This window comes from Apteryx mantelli, chromosome 10 (assembly GCF_036417845.1).
Source record: "Apteryx mantelli isolate bAptMan1 chromosome 10, bAptMan1.hap1, whole genome shotgun sequence".
Lineage (NCBI taxonomy): Eukaryota > Metazoa > Chordata > Aves > Apterygiformes > Apterygidae > Apteryx > Apteryx mantelli.
In genome coordinates this window covers 24246565-24271666 of record NC_089987.1, presented here as the reverse complement: position 1 = coordinate 24271666, position 25102 = coordinate 24246565, and the positions used below count along the sequence as shown (strand labels likewise).

Below are 25102 nucleotides of genomic sequence, written 5' to 3'. Positions count from 1 at the left end.
CCCACTCAGCAACTAATTTTGCTGAACTTGCTACAGATAGAGAAATGTGATCTTCCTCAGCTTATGCACACCAGCTGTGGGAAATGGACACTGCACTCATGCCTGACAGTTGACTGGTGCTGTGCTTTGCATGACAGAAACAGGTATCATACAGGTCCACACCTCTGGTGCACACCACGAGCTCCCTGACCCAGACAGCAGCTGCACTGGGGATCAGCAGTCTCAGACAGGGGTTAACCCCCACAGAGGCTTCTTTGCTACTCTTTGCAACAGCATCAGAGACCAATGCCACGTAGCCAAAGGAACGCTGCTCACTACAGCTGGCAGAAATGAAAACGGAATGCGCCAGGACTGGTTTTCACTGCAAGACTTGCTGGCTAGTTAAGCAAGGCTGTATAGTTGAGCAGTGGCTACTTCAGAGTAGCAGAGGAATGAGAACGCAGCTATTTCAGTTCCCAGCCCTCCAATATCCCAAATTAGGCTAGCAGTTAGCTCGGCTAACTTATGAGAGCCGTTTGGGTTTAGGCATTCCTACCAAGCCACGTAGCTACTCAAATACTTTTATGAGATAGAGCTGCTGTTTCTTTGCGTGTGGTCACTGGAAGGAGTGCAAGTTAAACAACTGCAGCCTGCGCACTTGCTTGTTTAGGCAACACAGCTACTCCCTACAGACCCACGCTGAAGAAATGCCATGGTAGATGCCACACAGTCTCAAGGGCATGGCCAGGGCAAAAGTCTGGAAGAACAACTCAGACTAGCCAGGGCAGAAGTTGGCAAAGGTCACTCATGTACAAGTGTATGAAGGCAAGTGGCAAAGACCCTCAACTTCACCAGCACCAGGCATGTTCTTCAGGATCACCTTGTCAGAGTAATGAGGCATTTTCATTGCATGCACAACCTGAAGCTTTAAGGTCTCCAAGGGCTAATACTGTCTTGGAAATACTCAGCTCTGTCTTATTCCCAAGATGGGAAGGTTCTGACTTATTCATGAGATGGTCTTCCCACACATCATCCCTACAGTGGGCTCCACTCGAGTTGTGTGCAAAGTCTTGGTTCTCCTGCTGTGCTGCCCTGCTTAGCAACCCCACCACAGCTACACTCACAACCCACATGCAGAGGATGCGAGGTCAGTGTTTTAGCCTTGCTGCAGATGCTCCTTCGACATTCAGTGGTAGCCAGATCTCTTCTGACTTGTTTTCCCTCCTTTGCTGGGCTCTACCTGGCGAGTCATTTTTCCGTGACAACTATTTCACTTGCCCCATTACTACAGAGAGCATTTGCAAAAAGCACTTTCAGTTCCAAAAACAACTGCTGCCATCAAACACAATACGATGATTTGAAGTGCTTTGTTCTTTCTAGTAACTCCAAAAGAATGATTAATCACTGACTCAGTTGTACCTCATTACTTTTGCCCGCAGATGCTAACCTAGAAAGTCTCCTGTGACTGTCTCTCCTACTACTGCAGAAAGTCTTACATGTTTCTCCAGAACCACTTCCCACACCTTTTATCTTTAAAGAAAACATCTGCCTAACCAGCTGCTTTTAAGACAATTGGTTTTACAATGTCATGTGCCTACTGGTAAAGATTTGTAGCCCTAAGACAGTGGCTCAGTTTGTGAGCTACGTAAGGCATGCTCTCATTAATCCAATCCTCCAACAGCTTTGTGACTCAGTTACACTCCTGCGAAACCAATCTGCATATGTGCAGGATTCTAGTATATATAGAGCTTTTAAAGTTTCTTTTACTTTTTTTAAGTGCTTTTCTTGGTCAACAATTGGTTTTATTAATCTCAACAAGACTGGGCATGTGCAGAGCTCCATAGTTATCCACAAAAATTACCTACAAGAAATTGTTCAACAGTCCAACTAGAAATGCTAGAAATTAAGTGACTTCATTCCAGCAGAGGACCTTAGAGCCCTTCACTAAGGGAGCATATGTGCTACGTGTCCAACAACAATTATTAAAAGATCCCATTCTCTAAGACCTCTCAGACTTTCTTCTTCCGCATTAGTTTCAGGTCGTGATTCCCAGAAGAGCTGGCAAACGGGCATATCTATCATATCAGATCTAGCTACACCTGTACTGCCATGACAGGTCAAGGCTTGGCTCACACAAAACAAATTCCCCAGCAGTCTGCATTGCCAGTGCACTGGAGTTGCCATTTGTTGAAGCCTGCAGAGAGCCAGCTGGCCCTCCAGACAAAAACAGACACAGGACAGACTTAAGCCTGAATCCAAGCCCAGCCACCACAGGCAGTACATTGCTCCAGCAGTGCAATTTGGATCTAGTTGGATCTAGTTAGACCATGGGGGAACAGGGACATCTGCTCCACACACAGCCAAGAGACACTTTGAAAGGCTCTGCTCACCCAGAGGCGTGTCCACCAGGATTGCATTGTACAGCTCTGCAGGCGTTTGAGCAATGTTCACGGCTTCCATCTGCTCAAAGCTTCCCAGAGGATGGCACTTTGGCACCAGCTCAGAAATTGAACGTTGATGCAGAGTCCCAGTGATCAGCAGAATGACGTTGTCAATCATGTAGCTGTACCTGGAGAAGTGCAAGAGAAAGTCTGTCACAAATGGGTTAATACAAAAAACAGCATTTGGCACCAGACAGCACCACTTCTTTAGTCCTTGTGGACATCTCCAGAAAGATGAAGCCCTCTCACCAAGAACTAGCAAGCTGCCTCCTTAATGTTTCCATATTTTGCCAGCCCAGAAAAGGGAGTCAGCATTGTCTCAGGCTGAGATTTATGCTACAGCCCAGCTGCTCCATTTGGGCATCTCCTACCTGTCATTGAATAATATTAGAACTGAAGGGACTTCTGGAGGTCTCTGGTCCAACGTCCCGCTCAAAGCATGGCCAACTCAGGTTGCTCAGGGCTTTAGCCAGCTGAACTTTGTGCGTTTCCAAGGATAGGTATCTCACAACCTCTCAGGGTCTCTGTTCCTGTGTTTGATCACGCTCACAGTAAAAAAAATCTTTTCCTAACAGACAATCAGAATGTCCCTCGCTGCCTGTTGTATACTGTCTCTCATCCTAACCCTGTGCACCTCCAAAAGGAGTTTAGCTCCAGCTTCTCTATACCTTTGCACAAGGTTGCTGGAAACAGATGTTCTTCCAGTCTTTCCGCTGGTCTCCTCGCATGTTCTGTAGAGGACAGGTCACGTGTGCAAAAGTGTGCTTGGTAGGACCACAACAAGGGGGAATCAGAGACTAGTTTGACTCAGGCTGGGTTTCAGTGCTAGCAGCATTGGTCTGTCTTGTCAATACTATGGAGAAAGGGTCACGTGCGTGCAACCCCGCACCCTTCCAAAAGCATCAGAGCTGGCAGCTTTGGTGTATGTATTTGGCATGAACTTTACTCACATCCTCATGAAATCACATGCAAGCTTTTTCACACCTTTACCAATCAAAAGCTACATGCTTTGGCATTAGCCCAAATTACAAAGTTCCTCACCAAGTTCTCTGCTTACAGTATATAGGATTAGCAGACTTTTACAGTCCTTTGCACTGCAGTAATGGCTAAAGGACATAGACTGCTGCATTTTCTCATCAGCTTTCAACTCTGCCTGGAGCACCTGTTGCAGATGGAAAGACAGAGGCACAAAGCAGAGCAGAGGAAAAAGGACAAGGTAAGGAGCTGAATTTCTGACAGAAGCCAGGTGTGTGCACAATGTTTTCAGTCAACAGAACTGCTGGATACAACTGAACTCCTATTAAACCCCTCACCTGCACATCTACAGCATTTTAAAATATGCTAAAACAGCATAAAAAACTGTCTTGTTAGCTTTCTTTAGCAAAAAGAACAAATCTACAGTATTAGCCTACCATGGGAGAGGGTGTGTGGAGCAGATGCAGCATTAGAGCAAGACTCAAGTGGACAGTGAAGATTAGTGCAAGCAATCAGGAAATGGCCCTTAGTGCTTTGAGCAACCAAGCCAGAGAAGAGAGGCATGACTGGCCTGAAGACTGGGAATGTGAGAGCTGGTAGCCTTGTCCATGTAGATGCAGCAAGAGTTCCTGGTGTCATGTAAAAATGAGAAGCCGAGAGGAAAAGTGCCCCCAACAACAGGAGTGGTGCTCTAGGCACCTTCAGCATGGCCTGAATCATGAGTCAGCCGAGAGAGCTGGGAACCTGAAAAATATTAAGCAAGATGAGATATTTTTGGCAGAGGAATAGGCCTTTGCAAACGTCCCTCGTTAGTATGGGGAAGGGGCACAGATGCCGAAAGTGCACCTTGCTCTACAGTCAGACCTAGCTAAAAAGTTAGCTGGCAGATGGAGAAAAAGGCTTGAAGGCCTTGGCAAGAGCTATTGCAAAACAGACAGGATCAGGCCTAAATTAGAGCTGCAAAAGGGGCTGTGCAAGCCTGGCGTTAGGCAGAGCAGCAAACTCCAGTGAGGTTCAGGCTGGGCTTCCCATGTGTTCTCAGGCAGTGAAGAAAAAAAAAAAAAAAAAAAAGAGAACTTAAGGCTACCGCATCAGGATTCAGCAAGGGCAAAGGCATGAAGAGCACAGCTCTGCATACATGTTTTTCCAGACAGGCATTGGGATGCTGATTTTTTTATTTCTTAGCTAACAAGGACTATATAGTTCAGTTGTTTTTCCCTTTGAACCCCAAGGAAGGCAGGTGAGCAGAGCCAGTTAAAGGCAGGTTTCCGTAGTTTTTATTAGATGGACTTATCGCCTCTCAAATACTCTCAAGGGGCATTTCCATGAACAAATCCACACCTTAGTCCCTCAAACAGGTGCTGCCTTTTTTTTTTCCCTCCACATTGCTGGGGTGGGTAAGGCACTTCCCAGCACTATTATTTTTGCAGAGAGCTTTCCGTGTTTGTGACCCACGTTTCTAGGGACATTCAATCTAGAACCATGGCAATTGGAACAATTTTCATGGTACTAGGAAACCTCCTTTCACCCTTTAATCCACAGGATCATTACCTTCCTATTGTTTGTGCAACTCGCACCATGGAGATGATTGCAGTCTCCAGGACAGCAAGAAGGGTCTGTTTATAAGAATTGAAGGTAAGTCCTTTGCAGCAAGCAGCTGTTCCTGGTAAACACAAGCATCTGCAGCCTCGCACGGATTCATCTCAGTGAGGTGTGCCAGGACAAGGATACAGAAGATCACTTCCGAGCTCTGCCATCTGTCCTCAGATGCATGCAGTGTTGTTCAGTGACACACAATAGCTTTTAGGAAAGACCATACAGCAGCAGTCTTGCCAAAGCAAGGCAAGAAAGTAGGACCAGACCAAACCCATTTCTAAGACTTAGCCTACAAAGAAGGAACAGGCTAGGGAACACGGTCATTTCACAGTATGCTAGCATGGCTCTTTCCTAGTCCCAGCTTACAATGGATTTTGCTCTCCACAAGATATTGGCAACCTGCAAAGAGCCTTTACAAAGTCAACCATATAAGAGGAGCTGAGAAGATGCCTGAAGCTGTTCAGAGGTCTTCAGAGCAGCCTAGCTCCTGGCTTGCTGAATGCGCATTGATCTCATCCTTGCACTTCCAGTCCAGATCAGCTTGAAAGTCACAGTCCGGTTTGGGGAGAGCAGCCCAAGACTGAATCGCTTCATATATGGGAAGCTCCTGCTTTCAGATTGATGGTCCCAGGAAAGACAACCCAGCAGGCTTCCATTGCCAGAGTTCAAAGCATGGCTCTCCCCATTTCATTTATCCCCCTTAACTCACTTTGGTTTCCTCATCCTCAGAGAAGTCCTGGGAACGTACAGATTGCAGACCAAATGCAAAGGCAGCAACTTTTTGAAAGAGTACTTTAGCCGGTGAGACTAGTTAAATCTTGCTGTCAGAGAAAGATTCATCTCTGCAAGATAAGGAGCCATCATGCACAAAACAGAGGGAGATTTCTCATTGAAGTTGCCACTGTGAGAGTGTTGCAAGCCTTTACGGTAACAAGAGAGCTGCAGCAGGATAAAGATTTTCTTGTGCCTGCAGAGGCTGAGTAGACATAATCACCACTACATAAGCTTTCCTGATAGGATAGCTAGCTAAGGATGAATCCCACTTCCTTCAAGCAAAGCCAGACTGGGCTCATTCACTCATTCAAATGCAATATCTGCTTAATCCCAGTTAAAAAAAAAAAAAGAGAGAGAGAGAGAGACTCACACCTTACCAACCACTTCCCTTTCCTGGAGAAAATAGTTATGGCTTGGTCAATTTTGAACAAGAGACTAGTCAATTATGACTAAGAGATTAGACTTCTAGTGCCAGGGCAGCTGGAAAAGCATCTCCTCACTTCTAGAGGGGGCAACACTTGCTTTTCTGTGCCAGGTCCCCAAAAGAATGCATCTGCCTTCATTAACACAGCTGTACTAAGACCACAGCAGAGGTCCTGGCTACTCTGCCATTTTCTCCCAGGCCCAAAGGGTTAGATTTATTAGGGTGGCAGCAGTTTTCCCAGGCGCCTCCAGCCACTTATTTAATAGAGCAGCTTTTGTCAGCCTCCTCCTCATCTCCTATTAGATTCTCACCAGCCTCAAATGTTTTCAGCATGCTCGGATTCCTCCTTAAGAAGACCATTAGCCTGCTGCGTGTTTGAGCACCAAAAGCATTTTAACTTAGCCTTCACTATCTCTCAATGCAGCTACTAAGGGGACCAGACTATAATGCATATGTGAGAACACAGGAGGAGCTGGTCAGAAGTCTTACTGCAGTACACTTGGCATGGAAGAGAGACTGGGACATAGGATGGTTGGGTGGGAGACTGGAGACAGGCAGAAGAACTGACAAGCTTCCTAGTGAGGGTGAGTCTCTGCACTAGCTTACTGGGAGCGCTCAGTAGGAATTCAGAGGAGAAGGCACTACATAGAGGCTCCGAATAAGCTACAGTTAGCGAACTGGGGCAGCAGGGTTGTAATTAGAAGATGGCACCCAATCTCAAGCCTCCAACTTGGGCTCCATGAAAGCTATAGCAGAACTCTTGAGCCAGACCATGCACTCCTGCTTTGAGCTGCTATCTGCTGATACAGGGAGAAGATTATGAAAAGACTGGATGTTCAGCCACAATCAGTTTCATGTATTTAATTACACCCTGCCTCATTCTTCCTTTCACCCACTAAATTGAGGTGTGTTACTTCCCAGAAAATCACATTCAGAGAAATACAATTTTAGTTGATACTTAGAAGCATCAATAACATCTCTGACTAGAGTAGAAATAAAGACAGGAAAGCATTATCAAGCGTAGAAATATTATTCACGGCAAGAACCTGTCTAGATGCAGCCTTTAGTACTAGCATTCAATCCTCAAGTAACACAGTTCATCCAGTTTAACTCCTGCACACCCACAAAGATGACAGCAGGCTTTGTAGGTGCTTTCTGGAGCAGGCACAAAGAGACAGAAGCCCTGAAGTCAACTCTAACTTAATAGGAGAGAGATGTTGCCTTATGGCTTCCTGGAGTCTAAGACAACCAGGACCACTCTCCAGCACACTTGCACTCCTCCAGCACACCTGATGCACAGGTAGCACTCAGTTCAACACAACCTACACTGGGCAACATTCACAGAACATGAGAACAAGGTCAGGCTAGGACAATGCATAGAGAAGCCAAAAAAAAGAGGGGAGGGGGTTCATTCCAGCAGTATTAGATTACTGAGAGAGATCGTTCTCACTTCCAGATTTGGTTTGGTCTCAAACAGGCACAGAGAGACCACTCGGAGAAGACATAGGAGAACCAGGCCCCATAAACCAACCTTGGGGATAGTCGTCCATGGATCCTGGAATCAAGGAGGAAGAACAAAGCGCACACATGCAAAAGCAGAGTACAGATACTTGGAGAATTTATGTTTTCTTCCTTTTGAAATTATTTAGGCACAGCCACTGATAAACAAAACATGCAAAAAAAGATTACAATGGCCCAATGAATACTGGGAAGGTTTTTTTTGTTGTTGTTGTTTAAACAAGGGAAGCACATAAAATACGTGAAAGTTCATCACGTGGGAGCTTTACAACTTGGCTCGAAGGCACTTGGGCAGAGCCCTACATGGCCACCCCAAGACAGTCAGGGCTTCTCCTTCCCCCACTTACTAATCTAATCATAAAGAGTCATTGTCCTACAGCAGATAGGTTGGTTTTTTATTGCTTTCTGCTCCAGGATACTAAAGAAACTGTAAACAATACTGCAAGTGGTCACAAAGCATGACTAATGACAGAACATTGCATGACCTGAGTTTCTCAGGAATCCTCTGAAAGCCTTGCCAAACTGTAGTTAAACAGCTGCTCTGTGAAGGGTCATGAGGACAGCCCTCCATGTCAACAGTGAAACGCAGAGATCAGCAGGCTGATAACAAAAAGCACAGACCCTGGAGAGTGTGTAGCAGGGAGGAATAGGGCTGTGGTTCAGGTGGTTTTGCTTCCCCTAGTGCCCTGGTTACCAGACCTGCCGTTTGAAAGGAGATATTCAAGTTATAAACCATGAGTCTCCCACCTGCAGGCAGAAACCTGCCTCACATCAGGGACTATGATCCAGGGGACATGCAATTTTGAGTGAATGAACCAAATCATTCAAAGTTATTCAGAGCACAAGTGATCAAATCCACAGTGCTGTGTGTCAGCATAGTCAGCGCACCAGTTATAGCAGCATTATTCACTGCGCATCACACAGACTTGTTACATGATCACATCTTAAAGCACACAGAACGGGTCAAGGTATTGCTCAAGCAACTTTAACCATTTCCAAAACCAGCATTAGACTTTAATACAGGCTACCTCTAGCAAAGCAAAGGTCACTAGGTGACTGCACTGAACGGTTAATCACGTTACTGTAGAAGTGTGTGTTATTTAGGAATAAAAAGCGAGGTCTCAGCAGGATCGGAGCAGTGTTCTAATCTCAGTTTAAACTCTAGAGACAGCTTTAAATTATGATGAAGTTATACTGACTAGAGACACTTCAGCACTTAATGCTTCCCTCTTGCAGCTCACCCAATTCAGGTACTTTGGGACTGAGGACAGTAGAGGTACGGGCAGGAGTCTCAAGAAAAATTTCTAACCATTTATACTACAGCTTCCCTGGCTTTTGCATAAGTGTGCAGGATCACCTCTATATTCCACTGGGTTCCTGGGGAAAGGAGCAAAGGTGGCAGTACACAAGTCATTTGTTGCATCTTTTTTGAACTCCAAATTTAAGATGCCATTGGAGAAGGCAACACATGTTTTAAAATACAGAAGAGCAGTAACTGCTACTAACAACAGAGCCAACAGCTGAGACACTTGCATCTAGAGGGTAGTTTTAAGTTTATCAGTAAATAATGGCACAGCTGTCCTGAACTGAAAAAAAAAAGGGAAGTTTCACATCAGGAAGACCTCAGGAAAACCTGAGGCTTGTTCAAGTAACAGCACGTGAACTGAGTAAAATCCTGGAGTCAGTTTTTCAGCTCAGACTAGAACAAATCAGAGCAGCAGCTCCTGGCAATGAACAATTTCCCCTGCTGTCTGCAGCTGAAACTTAGGCAGTCCAGGGATTGCAAGCAGCAAAAATAAATAAAGCATGTGACAGTCTGCTCAAAATGTACAAATTCCCTTCCTATCTTTCTACACTGTTTTTCCTAGAGTCACATCAATAAAAGCCACGCGTAAGCAGTGATTTCATGAATCTGCCACAGAGAAAGCTGAGAATTTTATGGTTGCCACCACAAACCAAGGGCATTCAGCCAGTAAGTGGGTGCCCTACTAAACTCAGATCAATAACAGTATTTCGCAGTAATAAGTTACAACTCCACAGTACTACCGAGGCTGCGGCAGCCTTTCAAATCCAAGTAGCCAGGAATGTTCTCAGCATTAGTCTATATTTAGCTGCATCTCCACATGATTTTTACCATCTTTTAGTAAGTCTAGGTCTCTTGGGATACTGATCTCAGTTCCCAGTCGTATCATCCAGAAACATATGAGCACTCATTCAGCTTAGTGTTAGCTGTGTTAAAGGCTAATGAGGAGAAAAAAAAAAAAGCTAGATGAAGTACTTTAACTTTGAGGCTTTATGAATATGATGTTGCGTTCTAGACACACAAACCTCTTCAAACCCCAGGGAGAGTTTTGGACACCTTACAGCCTCATGCAAGAGTCTCCAGTTGCTTAACACGTGCTGCTCCAAAGCTTAACCTCAGAGCTTCAGAAATACTAGGCTAGTAAGCAAAGCTGAGCCCTGGCACTCTGCACTGGGCTGAGCAGACTTTAGCACTAATTACATTTTAAATATTGACCAGAAGTATTTAATCATGTTGCATTCATACAAATCAGTCTCAGAGGCCCAACTTGCATAAATTGTTTTCTCACCTTCCTTACATATAAATCACTAGCATTGAGAATGTAATATAAAAATCATTTAGAGCATATAAAAGGAAATAAGAGGAAAGGCTGTACTAAGCAAACTCAAACACATTGCCCTCAGAACTGACTGAAATAGTTAAGAAAGCTGAAAGACTTTAAAAGCCAAAACCCACTTCTCAGTGAACGTACGGCCTAGGCCTAGTCAACATGCAGAACATCATTGTACATACAGATCTGCTGTTAGCAGGAGGGAAAAAAAAAATCACCATCACACAAGCTTGACATGCAGTAAAACATGCCAGGTGGATGCAGGTTTTTGCTAGGCCTCTAAGCACTGCAGTACTTTATCGCAAGCATTTGTTAGACTTGAAACTTGCATGTGGAATACATCTGGAAGAGGGGACTAAGACCCAAGAAGCATGAATACCCAAAAAGTGTTCAAAAGCCGTGTATTGGCCTAGCAGGCCTCCTCTGGGCTGAACCTGTCAGTCTAGAGCACCGAGTGAGGCTAACTGATGGAGAGGTAGAAGAAAAATGAAGCTGCTAAGATCCAGCACCAGAAGTCCTTGAGAACAGCTTCACTCAGGGACTAGAACATGTTACAAGGGGACAGGAGTGTTGGGTTGAGCGTTCATCCAACTTAAGGCAGTGTATGCTGATGGCCTTCTGGAAAAGTTGCAACCACACATAAATCCTTCTTCCCTCTCTATTTTATATTTCTAACAGACATGCTGTTCAGCCTATAGTGGGGAAGATTATGAGACAAGACATGAAGAAAATCCAAGAACTGTTCCCGCAAGCTGCAGAATCAACACTGCGATGCAGCTTTAAATGAGGCCTGAAAAGATAGTTAAGTCCACACACTGCTACTGTGTGAAAGGACATCAGCATGGATTGGGATGCTGCCCAGGGGGCCATACATTCTCACCTACTCACTGACAGCTTGCGCGCTGCAACCTCTTCTCAGGATTACAGAGCTTCATTACAAAGATTCACCTTTCTTAATGAAACACGGTCTTACACATGGAGCTCGCCACTAGCATTTTTCTGCATCTTTACTATCACCCACTACATTTTGCTAGCTCTTCTAATCATTAGTGTGACTCACTGGGCTTGCTAGGCACTATGCTAGCAGCTTCCAAGTGAAGAACAGGCCCAGTCAAAGAGAGTACCATTATGCTGTTCCAGTTCAAGGCAGCTGGCCAAGCGAAATGTTTGCTGGACCCTAGAGCTTGGGAAAGAAGGATCCCCCTCAATGTAACACAGCATTATTCACCTCCTTTCACAGAGTATGCTGCCATTTCTAATTAGGACACCCACAGTCACACAGTTTTGAAAGATGGACTTCCACAGCCACCACTTTGGCATACAGTACAGTTATACCAGTTTCCTTCAGCTGATGAAAGAACCCAGAACCAGTATTCAAGCAAATGAGTTCTGTATCCTTTGGGTAGGCACAAGAGCAGCTGCATTTCTAATGCTACCACCCAGAGATGTGAGCCTGTGACCATTTTCACACCATGAGCTATATGCTCTCTTATTCTGAGCGTGGTATAACCCCTCCAAGAACTTGGCTTATCAGTTCAACTTTACACTCCCTTCAAACAGGGAAACTGTTCGTCAGAAACCTGCGCTTCTCTGCCAAAACCGTTTCTGCCAGAAAAGGCTCGTAAAGCATTTATTGCAGGATCCCCAGCGCTAGTGTAATTTTTGCTCCTTGATCCCCCCACAGCCAAGGATTCAACAACTAATTGAAAATAGCATAGTGCAGTTTTAACCACAGCAGCACTGGGAAAAATCCTTTGGATTGTTGCACTTGCTCAAATAAACTGCAAGTGTCTATAATGCTGGAGTTATTTCTTCTGTAAGAGAGAACTTCAAAAGGATGTAGTTATTTTCTGTAACCACATGCACTATGTCAGGATGCACACTCCAGTACATCTAAAATAAAAGACAAGCAACTTCCTACTCCACAGAAGAGTATTATTGCTCTTCAGCTCAAGCAGCAATTGAAATAATTTGGCTCTAGAAAACTGCTGTTGTAAGATTAAGTTTGAACTCAAAGTCATGCAGCAGAAACCAGATCTATCCAGTGCAAGGGAGAGGCAGAACAGGAATAGGTCAGGCAAAAGGCAGTAGAGGGAAGTGCCAGCTAAGAAAAGGCATGTGCAAGGGAAAAAGGTACATGCAGCCTCATCAAAAGCAGATCTTGTGACCACAAAGACCCAAAAGCCAAATTCACAGCTTCATCCTCAGGTCAATGAGAACCCTGTTCCCAAGGTATAGCAGACTGGTAAGGTAAAGGCAAATAATGATCTAGTCTATCCTCTGATGATGGGCTTGAAAGATGTGTTTAAAGTGATACGCCACTGAGCCAGGTTCACCCCAGGCCTCACTCTGATGGCAGATTCCTTGAAAGTTGTTTTAGCAGAGTTACCAGCAACCCCCGCAACCTGAACCCAGGATCAAACACCTCTCTGCCCATCAGCCTGCTGCAGTGGCTCAAGGGGCCAAACAACTGCCAGAGCCCTCAGGTCAGGCTGCTGTGAATCCACACTTTCAGAACCTGGGAAAAAGCTGTGCTGAAGCAAGGGCAAAAAGCTTTTTTTTTTCCCCTGGAAAAATACTACCTAAAGCAGACAACCCAATCAGACTACAGCTGACTAGAGTTAGGCATGATCCTATGAACTACAAAGATTCCTATTGAAGCATATACAGGGACACTGTAAAGAAAAAGAGACAGAACATGGCATTGTGTCAGGCTAACACAAAGAACAAAGCCTTTACAGAAAGGCAGGATAGCAGATCATAGAGAAGAACCTAAAAACCACTTCCATCCCATAAGTCAATACGTGCCTGTTGAATTCAGGAAGTGGGTTTTTGCTGTTTCAAGTACACTTAATACCTGTTTGTTGCTGCCCTACAGCATGTCTCTACATTCCCTCAGCCAAATAGTCAGTTATTTGTGTTGGAGCAGAGGTGTTGACAGCCAACATGTGCCTATCAGTCAGAGCTATTATGAGTGGCATAAAAACAAGGGGAGCACAAGCAGTCATCCATCAAAGAGCTGTGTAGCAAAACTGCCTGACACAGAGCTAGCAGGTGTTTTACAGAGACTATGGCAGCCTCAAGGAGTATCTCAAGCTGAGCTCTTTCTTGTTGCAGTATGCAGTGATACAGGAGGCCCACTACAGCCACCACATGAGAAAACAAAAGGGAAAGCAGCCAAGAACCTAAGTATTTTGGTACTAACAATGCTTACCACGGGAGAGTTCCTGGACAAGACTGGAGCTGGGAAAGAGTGTGGTGCCAGGAAGGCAAGCACAACAGAACAGACTGACATCAATGACAGCAAGGGGCTTGTGGAATGAAGACCTCGCTTTGAAGATGTCTCATAGCTCCATTCCTGGCTCGGTTTTCTTTGTGTGCTTTTAAATACTGCTCTTTCCCCTCAGCTCTGCAGGCAAGTTAATTCCTGCCCACCTGCCCAGGTGCCCAGTCCCTGCGTAGGGCCCTGTGCATGCCCAGACACAGGCAGACACAGAGCTGGAGTGCCGCCTTCTGGCAAGTCACAGGCAGCACTGTGGCACATCTCTGGCCCTCCTCCAAACACAGTGGTGAAGAGCACATGAAGAACACGCATCCTCTTCATGCTCCAGATCTCTCCCACAGCCCACTCTCCCTCACACAACCTGAGGTCAGAGCCTTAGGTGTCATCTAACTGTCATAGCAACACTGTTGCTTTTCCTTCCAATGTCCTCATTTAGTTCATGGACCACTTGGAAGAGGTAGGAGAAACCATGTAGCACAATTCCATGCAGGGATGAACTGCGCAGCTTTTGGCAGGCTGGCTCTGGAGCAATCAAATGTAACAAGGCCTATAGCTGGCCCTAAGATCAAACAGTTCCCTAGATCTTCTCAGCAACATGCCCCGAGGTCGAGGTCTGAGCACCCCCCAGGAAAAGGTAACTCTGGAGAGCACAAGACACATGTGGATCAAATCAAAAGCTCCACAGAGTCCAGCAGTACATTCATGAAGTACAAAGCCTGACTTTATGCATGATCTACCTCATGGTACCAGCCATCTCACTGAAAATGGCCAAGCTGTAGATGTTATCCAAGCATTTAAAAGGTCTTGATGGGCCTGTCTTGCATGAGATTGTCCAATACTGTTACAAAGGCCAAAAACATAAAGGCATTCAAAAGCGTCCTGCAGCAGTGAGCTTCATAGCTGAACTGAGCATGCTACAGAACATTTTCTTTTGTTTAAGCCTGACGTTGACTCCTACAATCCCAATCAATTTTGCAGATCACTAACTATGGTTTCCAACCCATCACACCTCAGTCTGAGTTAGATGAAAGATACTGGCACAAGTACTCACTGCCAGCCTCTGAAAAGAGCTGTTCATCACTCTAATTATTTGGGACATGAATGGGAAGCCTCCTGCTGTCAGTAGTACAATGCACTATGAAACTTCTGTAAGTGCAGAAGATTCCCCCCTCCCTCTCCCAAGCCAAGACCTGCTAAAACCAGAGGTGCAGTTTCAGGGAGCAGAACACAGGCTGGAATGGACCCCAAGAAGCCATCTCTGGTCTGCCCTTTTTCTACAAGCCCAGACACTAACATGTTAGGATTATCAACAGAAAGCTTTAAGACCAACTGGGCAAAAGTAACACCTCTCCAAACTCCCTGTATTTTGCTACCCTCATTTTTCTGTTTTATCTCATTTGTAGTGTCATTAGAAGATCCTAGAGCATCCACTATGCTGCCAGCCTCTTCAGCTTGGACCAGCTGCATCTGATAAGCACATTATCTATTTCATCAATACTCCATTAGTGTGATAAGTGCAAATCCAGAGGCAATCCCTCCATCCTCTCATCAGCAGTGCAGCACTGAACTCCTGACTAGAGAGGCCATGGCATCTCCATCCTCGGAGATTTTCAAAACAGCTGAACAAGACCCTGAGCAACCTGATTTAGCTTTAGTTAGCTCTGCTCTGAGCAGAAAATTAGACTAGAGATCTGCTGAGGTGATGGTTTTCCTGCAATTCTGTGAACAGCCAGCTGCTTCAAGTACACTTTCCAGGAAACTGAACAACAGTTTCATCAAGAGCAAAGCAGATGGAGACCACATGACTCTTAAGCCACACACAGTCCTTGATCTATCTGTTCAAAAGCAGACTATGCTGCATGACTGGTAGTAAGACTACCAGGGACTGTGATCCAGCTTTGCTGCAAAAGATTGCTATTCAGGACTACTAAAGTGATGATGCTCATCTCCCTGAAACAACGACCCATCCTAAACAGTAGGGGTCAGGAGGGAGAATTTTCAGAAGAAACTAAGCAAAGGAATTTGTTACCAACCTGAGGCAGCAATCCCTGATACCAAGCAAAATATGTTCCCTAACTACCTATTATTTAGAACAACTCAGAGATGCATTTTGACTATTAAATACTTTAACAATAATAGATACTATTTTAAAAAAGCATCTCTAAGTTAGATATTTAAGCACAGAATCAGCAAATGCTGATAAAGACTGCATGAACCACAGCAGAGCTTTGCTGATCTCTTGAGTAATGCTTCAAAAACAAGATCATGCATCTTCCCTGAAATTCACCACCACATTGTCCCATGACCACTGCAGCCCTGTGGCTGTCTCCCACTCTTAAAAATATCTGAGTGAGAAGTGATCCTTTCCATGGAAACCCTTAATAAAAAGCAAGAAGTACTTCAAACTGACAGATCGGACAAGACAGGTACTTACAGGATGACACCTAACTTGGGCAAAGCAAATGGAGTAACCAGTACAGGACTATCAACAGAAACTGACAGTAGTCAGCAGGACCTCCTGAGAACTAGGTTTCAAGCAAATTATATGGTGGCTGCAAATCTCAGGCTTAACAAGGCACACTGATTTATCATGAATACCAGTATAGCCCTGCTTTTACAAGACAAATATCTTACTTAAAGGGATCAAAAGCTAGCCAGAACTCAAAGTAATTATCAAAAGGCATCATCCATGACGGGAAGATTTCAAAGATTGACTCCTGTTTATGCAAGACTGCAGCTCAATGTTTCTAGCCAAGCATTTGAAGATTTACAGCAAGGGGGTAAGAATCAGTCAGTTAATTCCTGATGCTTACCACTGCAGTGACGAGCCATGCAGAAACCATGAGCATGTGCACTGCAGTATTAGGAAACCTGTGTATCATAGCTAAATCTAGGATCAACTGAAACAGGACACATTTCAGGACGAGGGCCTGTCTCCTTGACAGCAGCAACCTTGAACAAAACTATGATGAAATCCAACTGAACACTTGGATTTCTTGCACAAAAGGCTCCATGAGAGGGTCATGCTAGCGGTTTCATCTAGGAACACTGCTTTTCTGCTTCATCTTCTGCCTTCCTCTAGCCAAGCACTGCAGGCAGTGGCACTGAAACAAATCCTTTGGGGGAAAAAGAAGAGATGAGAGTGAAGACAACTCAAGGAAGAAACATCTTGTACCAAACAGGACCAATATACTCAAGAAGAGACTACACAGTAGGGAAGAGATACAGATATTGGCACAGAATTGTGTTTTGTTATAGAGGGTTCTTCAAAATCAGGGGGACAAAAGCAGAAGATCAAAGCTAAATGAAGTTGAGCACAAAACAACAGTTTTAAAGTTAAGCCATTCAAGCAGCTGATGAGAACTGGCCTATCACTTCACCCGAGTGCGGACATTTAATGTTTTCTGCACAATTTGAGCTGTACGTAAGATACTGGACTAGCATAACAGGTGACTGGATTTCCACAGCCATCTGGAGCCCTCCTAGCAAAGCATGCACTGTGTCATCAAGGGCAGGCATAGTCTGCAAGAGCTTATAGTTCATCTTTTCCATGCATTGGTTTTCAAAGAACTATAAAGGAAAACCATAAGGTTTTTAGTCTGCAAGATATTCATGGATCATGCCTAAGTTATTGCCTTCAAAAAGGTATGACAGAAGCTAGATGAAGAGGCCATTAATGATAACTGACCACAGAGACTAAACATTTTCATAAGTCTGAAGTGCAATACAGGAAAAGCATCAGTGGAGGACAGACGACCCAGTCTGGCCAGTCTCTAACAGTACTATTGTCTCTACAGCAAATGCAAGATAGTCCAAGAAGTGTTTTGAAAGTTAACTTCATTATTTTAAGTTTGAGAGAGTAGAAGAGATTGCTCTCCAGTGGCTCCAGCAACTAACATGATGAGCTAGAAACCGCTTTATTCATTGCAAATGCACCTGCAAGATAGGGGCATGGCCAGTCTTGCAGAAAGTCAACTACTAATTCCAGATATGGAAGCTCAATGAGTTTTAGCGACATGTATATAGGAAAAAAGCGCTCCCTTAAAAATAGGAAAGCCTTAGTACAATGACCTAGAAAATTACGGGTATGAGGCACTGGGCTAGAGCAATGAGATAGTGGTGCTGTTCAGACATACAAAAGGACAGAACAGGAAGGACAGTGGTAGAGACAGATCTTTAATCAATATTTGCATGTGCAGGAGATGTCATGGAGAGGCCAAAATTTAAAATTCTTGAACTACACACAAAAGCCTTTCCACATCAGCCCATATCATTTCAAGAATCTCCTGGTGGTTGGCAAGATAATACATACAGTACTGACCACAAGTGCAAGAATAAATACCACTTGCTAGGGTGCTTGTCATGGGCCAAGCTCACTGTGTCAAATAAATGAATGTTGTATATGAAAGTAGTATAAACTATGCTACTCAAGAATAGAGTGAAGCCTGAGATGCAAATTCCCTGAGATGCAAATTGAAGCCACATCCTAGTGAAACACACACTGAAAAATCACTTTTCTCCATGAGATATTTCCTTACTGACTTGAGAAGGCCACTGGTTATGGAGTTTGCAAGCATAAGTAGAGCTTTCAGGAGTAGGCTAAGTCTAGAGGAAAAGAATACAGTTTTGCTTCCACATTTCAGATGCAAACTAGCACAACTGATACTTCAGAGGCCAGCAATTCCATTTCATTACCATTACTGATTAAAATGAGTGCTGTACAGAGGGAAGCAGATCAGGAAAGTAAGGGTTGTACAAAAGCTCTGGGAGAAAAGACTTGCAGGAATACTGTGCTATTTCAAGACTTTTACATCAGTTGAACCTATTGTGGGAAGGCACGTTCAAGAGGCCAGTGTGTCTTCTCACACTGACAAAGACATGCTGTGGCTGCTGCAGCCCTGTTTTCCCTGGCTGCATATTTTAGGCCTTACCTTGCCCTTGTGGTGGCGTTCATTGCATCCCACTAAATTGGCTAAGGAAACCAAATCTGCCCAAGACTAACCGCCAAAAGGGGTGGTGGTTCAATTTTTGGCTAGCTTAGCTCCATGAACCGGTTTACAATGGGGTTTAGAGGAATGCTGACTCAGCCACTGGAGTGGGATGGCAGGATCACAGCAGCACTGAAGCACACATACCCTGGGAGCGGAAGCCTTTGATAGTCCAGTGACATTGTGCAGCTGCTTTAAGATCTTTGGACAGGGTCATGAACAGTTTCATTCATGAAGTTGTAGAAAATGTAGTAGCTACAGGGCTGAGTATGGAAAGCTGGTCTAAAAGCCCTCAAGTCTGGAAGAACATCAAGGTTTCTAATGCTGTTTATGAACAGCTGGTACTCACGTGATAAAGTCCAGAAAACTTGCTAGTGGCTCATATGCGTGGTTCCTCATATGACGGAACTCCACCACCATCTTCTCTTTCAGCTTATCATCTATGACAGACACGGTGAGGGGGGAGGCTTCATTGGCCAGGAAATTCCCATAGTCTGTGCTCTGCAGGTGCAGTTTCAAGTCTAAAAAAGAAAGCACAACCCAGTTCTACAGGCTTTGTTTTTCCTGAACATACCTGAGGAAGTTGGAGCTCAGCACTTCTCTAAGCATTCCTTCTCTGAAAGATCAGCTAGACAGAAATCATGCTTTACATCATGCAGTTACATGTGCGATCAGTTTTGTCACGGACAGCCCAAAAACACAGGAAAAGATCAGGTGTTTCACAGTGCCAGCCTTGCCCCATCTTAAAGGGGAAATAGTTTTTCAATGCAACTGAGTGTATACCTATGCCAGTTGTCTAGTGTGCTACACATTGATCGAGATGGAAGGCTACTAATTTTTTAGGAAGTATTAGCTTAAGGGGTTTTTTTTCTAGATGTTAAGGGCACTAGCATTTCCTCTAGCCACAAGGGCTCTGGTCTCAGGTTTCTCTGAAGCAATCACGACCAAAAAGCTACTGGCACCTAAAAGCAAGTTTGCTCAGTTACTAGTGACTGGGAGGCAGGAGCCATTTGAAATACTTTCAAAAGCAAAGAGACACAAGCAACAATCTTGAAATTATAAAGAAGCTAGCTACTATATCATCAAGAGTCCAACCAATTCCACTGGTAAAGTGGAGTCAAGCACCAAGAGATGGAGAGGGGATGGTGAAGAGGAAGACTATTTAAACCCAACTCCTGCAATAGGCATTCCCTGGTCAGGATGGAAGAACATACTCAGAAGCCTTTCCCCCCTCCAGATTCAAGTAGAGGAAGTCTTTGTTTCCTCTGTTACGCTTGCTGTAGATCAGACACCCAACCAAGCTGTGACCCTGGCGAACAAGCAACCATAACATGCTGAGCTCTATCAGGATAAAAACCCTATTCAAGCCAAAAGCATTTAAGTGTCTCTATGGAAAAACTGAATCCAGAACTGAGGAGCGTCATATAATCCTATTTCTCAAAGCATTACTAGTTGCATTGGCACATAATGTTCATCTGCCTTCAGCTTCACCTCAGAGGGCCAGTTAGGCAAACATTCTCCTAGGGATTCAAGGCCTTTATGGGGAAAGGGATATTAGCTGGAGGAGTTTAATCAAACCAGATGTAAATGCACTGTCCAGAAAAAACAAAAAACCCAAGAAATTTCTCCCTGATTTATCTGAAGCAGGAGCACTGAGGCTGTCTTTCCCTCCTGCTGAGTTGTGCAAGTTCTTAGCATTATGGCAAGAATATAAACACCACTAAGGTCAGAGCAAGGAGCCAGCCTAGCTCAAAACCCTTGATTTTTTGACATTACAGCCAGCTACAGGTGCAGATTGGACAGCATCCTCTGTACTGGGCTCCAAGCTGAATTTGCACTGTACAGTGTGATGTTGCCCTCATCCAGGGGGGTAGAAGGTCAAGCAGGTTTCTCATTCACTTAAACTCTACTGGGTATTTCCAATGGGGTCTAGCAAAGATGTTTTTGACCCAGCACTTTTCAGTTATGATGGAGTTACCACTGCTAAGTTTCACAAGAAACAAATGGTGGGGGGATTAGGAGGAGACCAGACTTAAACAGCACCCAGTTTCTGTCATATTTGTCATCAGTTTCCAGAAAAGTTTGGTACTATGCTTACTTTCAACAGGGAATCCAGGATGCAGCAAGGAAAGCTACTTGCCCAAGAACATGCAGCATGACTGAAGCAAAGCAGGAACTTAGCCTAGATCTCTACTCCCCAGACTATGCTGCAGCTAGACTGCTTAGCAAGACAGCTATGCTTTATTCTACCAAAACATTATGAACTTATGCTCACACTTTCAAGATGAGACCACGCAGCCTGCATTACTCACTCAGGTGATAGTTTTCACCATGACCCATATCACAAAATCTATCACCCCAAAACTGGAGCATGATAAAATTCAGAATGCCCCTCACCTCCATTCAGCCTGGGTAGAAATGTTATTGATGTAACTCCTTAAACCCTGCAAAGCCCAGCTCACATGCAGCATCCTGCACATAAAGAATTCCCACAGATCAATTTTGTACCTGCTTGATTTTTAAAAACTAAAATATAGTTACAGAGGATCCACCACAATTAGGCCACAGTGAGTTTCAATCCCCCCAAAACACACCCTAGATAATTTGGACTGGAAACCAGGTCCTAGAACTACAAGGCAAACTGAGGTAAGGGTGATATCAGTCTTTCAAAACAGTTTTGAAAATTTTTGGAAGCTTTTGGATGATTAGCTTCAGAGTCCAAGTAGAAATTAAGTTCCACTTAATTGCAGAGCAGAGCAGTGTGTTACTAGCTCATATTTAGCAGAGGCTGGAGAAAGCATGAAGCAAAACTCAACAGTTGCTCACTGCCTATTAGAGAAGGAGTCCTGATAACAGTAGTGTGCCTGTATAATCAGGCTGCAATGTAAGGCACAGGGGACTAGAGTAGCTACATTCACATTGCTCCCACTTTCAGTTCTCTGTTATTGCACAGAGCTTTAGCGAAAGCTGAGTAAGTCTGTACAAAAAGGCACGAGTTTTTGTTTTGCAGCTATACAGGGTCTTGCAGAAGAAACAGCTACTGTATATCCTGTCACTTCTTACTTCGGTAGGGAAAATTCCAAAGCTTTCCATTTATTTCTTTAACTCCAAAAGAACAGGAGAGAGTGGCAAAGTATTTAAGGATGTCACTTGACAGCTCCTTCTTCCTGAATGGCACATGACCCTCCACAGGGGATAGCATTGCACCAACCAGCTCTTTGTACATGGCTTACTGAAAGCAGGTCACAGAGCAGACTGTACTTGGGCAGCTGCGGCCAAAGTCCTATGCTTAGCTTTAGTCATCATCAGTGCAGGTGATGGATCTGGCCACTACTTCCAATCCTGGAGCTGAGACCTCACAGCAACACTGAGTCTCCTGCATTCTCTTGGACTGAGTAGGAAACAAGAATGAGAAGGCAAAGCACTAGCCTTCTCAAGGTGTCCTATTCTCAAAATCTTGAGCCAGTGGATTACTGAGAGAAAGGCAGCACCCTCTGAGGGACCAAGGATTGGCTGTCCAAAGCATGCAGGGAAAGAGCAAGGGAACAGGCCAGGCCAAAGGAGCCATAGCCAAGTATGGGGCTGGCAAAGATAAGAGTGCAACACTTGCCTGAAGAACTGTGTGCCACTGCCTACAAGTACAGGCTGCAGGAACTGAATCTGGCATGGCTCCAACAGGAACACTTGCTCAACATGAAGCACAGAGCAGAGTTGGCTTAACCCAGCCATCTTTGGACAAACCTGGAAACCTCACTTGACACCTCTGCCTTTGATAGCTTCACCTTGGCAGAAGGCAACATGCCACAAGACAGGGAATAAGTCAGGAATCCAGTGGATCTGATATTTGATCCAGCAGATCAGACATTCCAAACTGGTCCAGTTCTCTCCCTAACTGAGGCTCAGTGTGAAAGTTTTGTAACCTTCCCTGTAAGTCCCTCCTGTCCTGCTCCCCTCATCTTAGAGCCTGTTATGCGGAAACCTCCAGTTCCTTTTGGTGTCATCACTGCCTACAACTCAGCTCTTATTTTTGAGACTGCAAAAAGCTGCCTTGCTATCTGGTCACTTCAAGCTAGAGACCCAGTGCCAGCAACCGATCTACTCAAAAAGTAGGATTTGCTGCACCAGCCATTTCCAGAGGTGAGAGATGCATCACATTTAGTCAGATTAGAGCCATACAAGTGGCAAGCTGTGCCTTGCAGCCTCTCCCTCGACAGCTCTGAGCAAACTCCCATGAACTGCTTGGCTACAGCCTTTTGCCCTGCTCGGGAAGGGAGTCAGCCCCCTACTCTGCAGCACAAGAACCAGCACAGAGTTATGTTGTAACTGGAATCAGGACCATGCTTATATGATACTCAGAATCAAATTTTATAGGGAAAGCCAGCCACAAACTTTAGGAACTAGACTTCTCTGCATCTCTTAGCATCCAACCAAGCAGAACATGCTTTCCAAAAATCGGACTACATTTATAAACCTTCACTCAATGCATCCCATGGTGTATCAGTGCTTTATGCAAGTCTACCCTCCCCCAGTCACGGGGCTAGTCACCAAACCCAGTCAGCCTGTTTTCATCCAGAAAGGTTCAGGAGTTTTTAGTAGGGCTATTCGCATGTCAAGCTTCTCAGTTAAGAACTGACTAATCCTGTGGTTCACATATCTCCTGCCAGAGAAAGAACTGTCCCAGTAGCGCTGTGACTAATAAGCGGACCCACTGCCGAGCAAACCTCAAGCTCTCCAAAAGCTCAAGTTCTTTGTTCCTAACGCAAGTTCAAACTGAGGTGGAGCTGACCTCTGGCAGTCACAGCAGCACTTGTACAGAGGCAGCTGCCAGAGATCTTGTACGCTGTAGGTTGACAAGACGCTGGCTGTTAGTCTTCTGCAGCACCTCTTCTCCAGCTGCCTCACACTGCCTGTTGAAAGCAAGAGGCTTAAAGCTAGACGTGAGCCACTCCTGACAAACTTCTCCAGGTGCTGACTAACAAAAGCATGCTGCCCCAACGTTTCTGCCACATCCAGCAATTGCTTTGAGAGGTACATTTGCCTGTTTTGGCATTTTTCAAATGATTCACTCACTTTAAGAAGAGACTGAGCCAGCATTTGGCAAAGGAGTTCTTCTTGAATTACAGCAACACTTTTGTTCCCTCTCCTCCCCCACAAAACCTGAGAAGTTATGACCAGGTCACAACTTCCAGAAAACTGTTTCTTGCAAGAACACAATAGCTTGTCAGAACTACTTTTTTTTTTTCCCCCTCTGAAGAGTCAAGTAGTAGATCAGTAGATCAGTCAGCTTAAGATTACCATGACATGCACTTACAGCAACCTTCTTTCAGCTCTCTTTCAGGCATTCCAGTTTTTATGTAGTTGGCTGTACACATTTAAGGCATAAATGCAATTGAAGCTTAATTCAACAAACTGCTCTGCAAACACCACAACCGGACATTTCAGTTAATACGTTCCTTTCCCTGAGAGACTTCGAGTCCACAGTAACAACATATCCTTTCCTACAAGTTTGCTTTGTCATAACACAAATCAAACCATTACTCAGTCTTTCAGAGATCTTTCAGTCACAAAAGCCTGCCCTGTAAGCACTACTCAGACACTTAGAGTCATCCATGACCCCATCAGCTTATGCTTCCACACTTTCATTCTTCAGTATCCTCCCATGACTATATGTCACAGCCTTAGATCAAATTAAAGCTTCAAGCACCTTCCAGGCAAGTACTAATTTGTCTTTGCATGCACAGGCATGGAACTAGCTTTCACATCTTTGAGCTGAACTGATGTCTTCACACAGTTGTGTGTTGTAACCCCAGCATCTCAATCCCAGTGCCTGGGGCCACCACTGCATATATAAAGATTAAAATATGGTATCATGTTAGCCATTTCACAGGCCTAAGGTAGCAAAGTAAATGAGCAAGGGATTACATTGCAGTTCACAGATCAGCTACATCACCCGTCTATCCCTTCAGAACACTGCAGTTTTTACTATTTGGCTTGTTACTATTTTGTCTGTTCATAACTATCTCAGACACTTCTGAAACTGATTCTCTGTGCAGTATCTGAAAAAAGGATCTGACCTGGGAAACACCCAGAAATGCTGCATTCCCTGCAGAATTCAAGAACTGTTCTGCAGTTGTACAAAACTCCACACCAATATCAATGACATGCCACCTTCCCACAGCTGGCAGGCAGCAAATTCTACTGCAGCATATTTGGATACATGGAATTGACTTCTATGGTCATTTCCCCCTAATCGTTATTGTCTCCTATAGCTCTTCACCTTCCCTGTTCCAAAACCAAGATCTCCTCAGGTCCAAGTGGTAGCCCATATTTCTAGCCTAGCCCTTTCTGGGGTTCAACTCACTCCTCCCAAAGTTTTTCACTTGGCACTGCCAGGTCTTGTTGCCTTAGGAGCCTCCCAACCAGTTACTCCTCTCCTGATCCTTCCCCAAAGAGGTGGTTACCCCTTCTAGTCTACCTGCATCTCCAGTATG

General features: G+C 44.6%; 1 protein-coding gene across 3 annotated transcripts in view; it reads right to left on the bottom strand.

The window, feature by feature from the left end:
* ATP6V0D1 (ATPase H+ transporting V0 subunit d1) overlaps positions 1-25102 on the bottom strand; it is a 45371-nt gene that overhangs the window by 8267 nt on the left and 12002 nt on the right. For 2 of the 3 annotated variants that reach the window (XM_067302771.1, XM_067302772.1), the window contains exons 2-3: positions 18961-19132; positions 2370-2548 (exon numbers count right to left, since the gene is read on the bottom strand). In XM_067302771.1, the coding sequence (XP_067158872.1) occupies positions 2370-2548; positions 18961-19132 (351 nt within the window). Of the gene's footprint in view, positions 1-2369; positions 2549-3966; positions 4139-18960; positions 19133-25102 lie in introns of those variants that run through there. The other variant, XM_067302773.1, reaches the window with a different exon arrangement.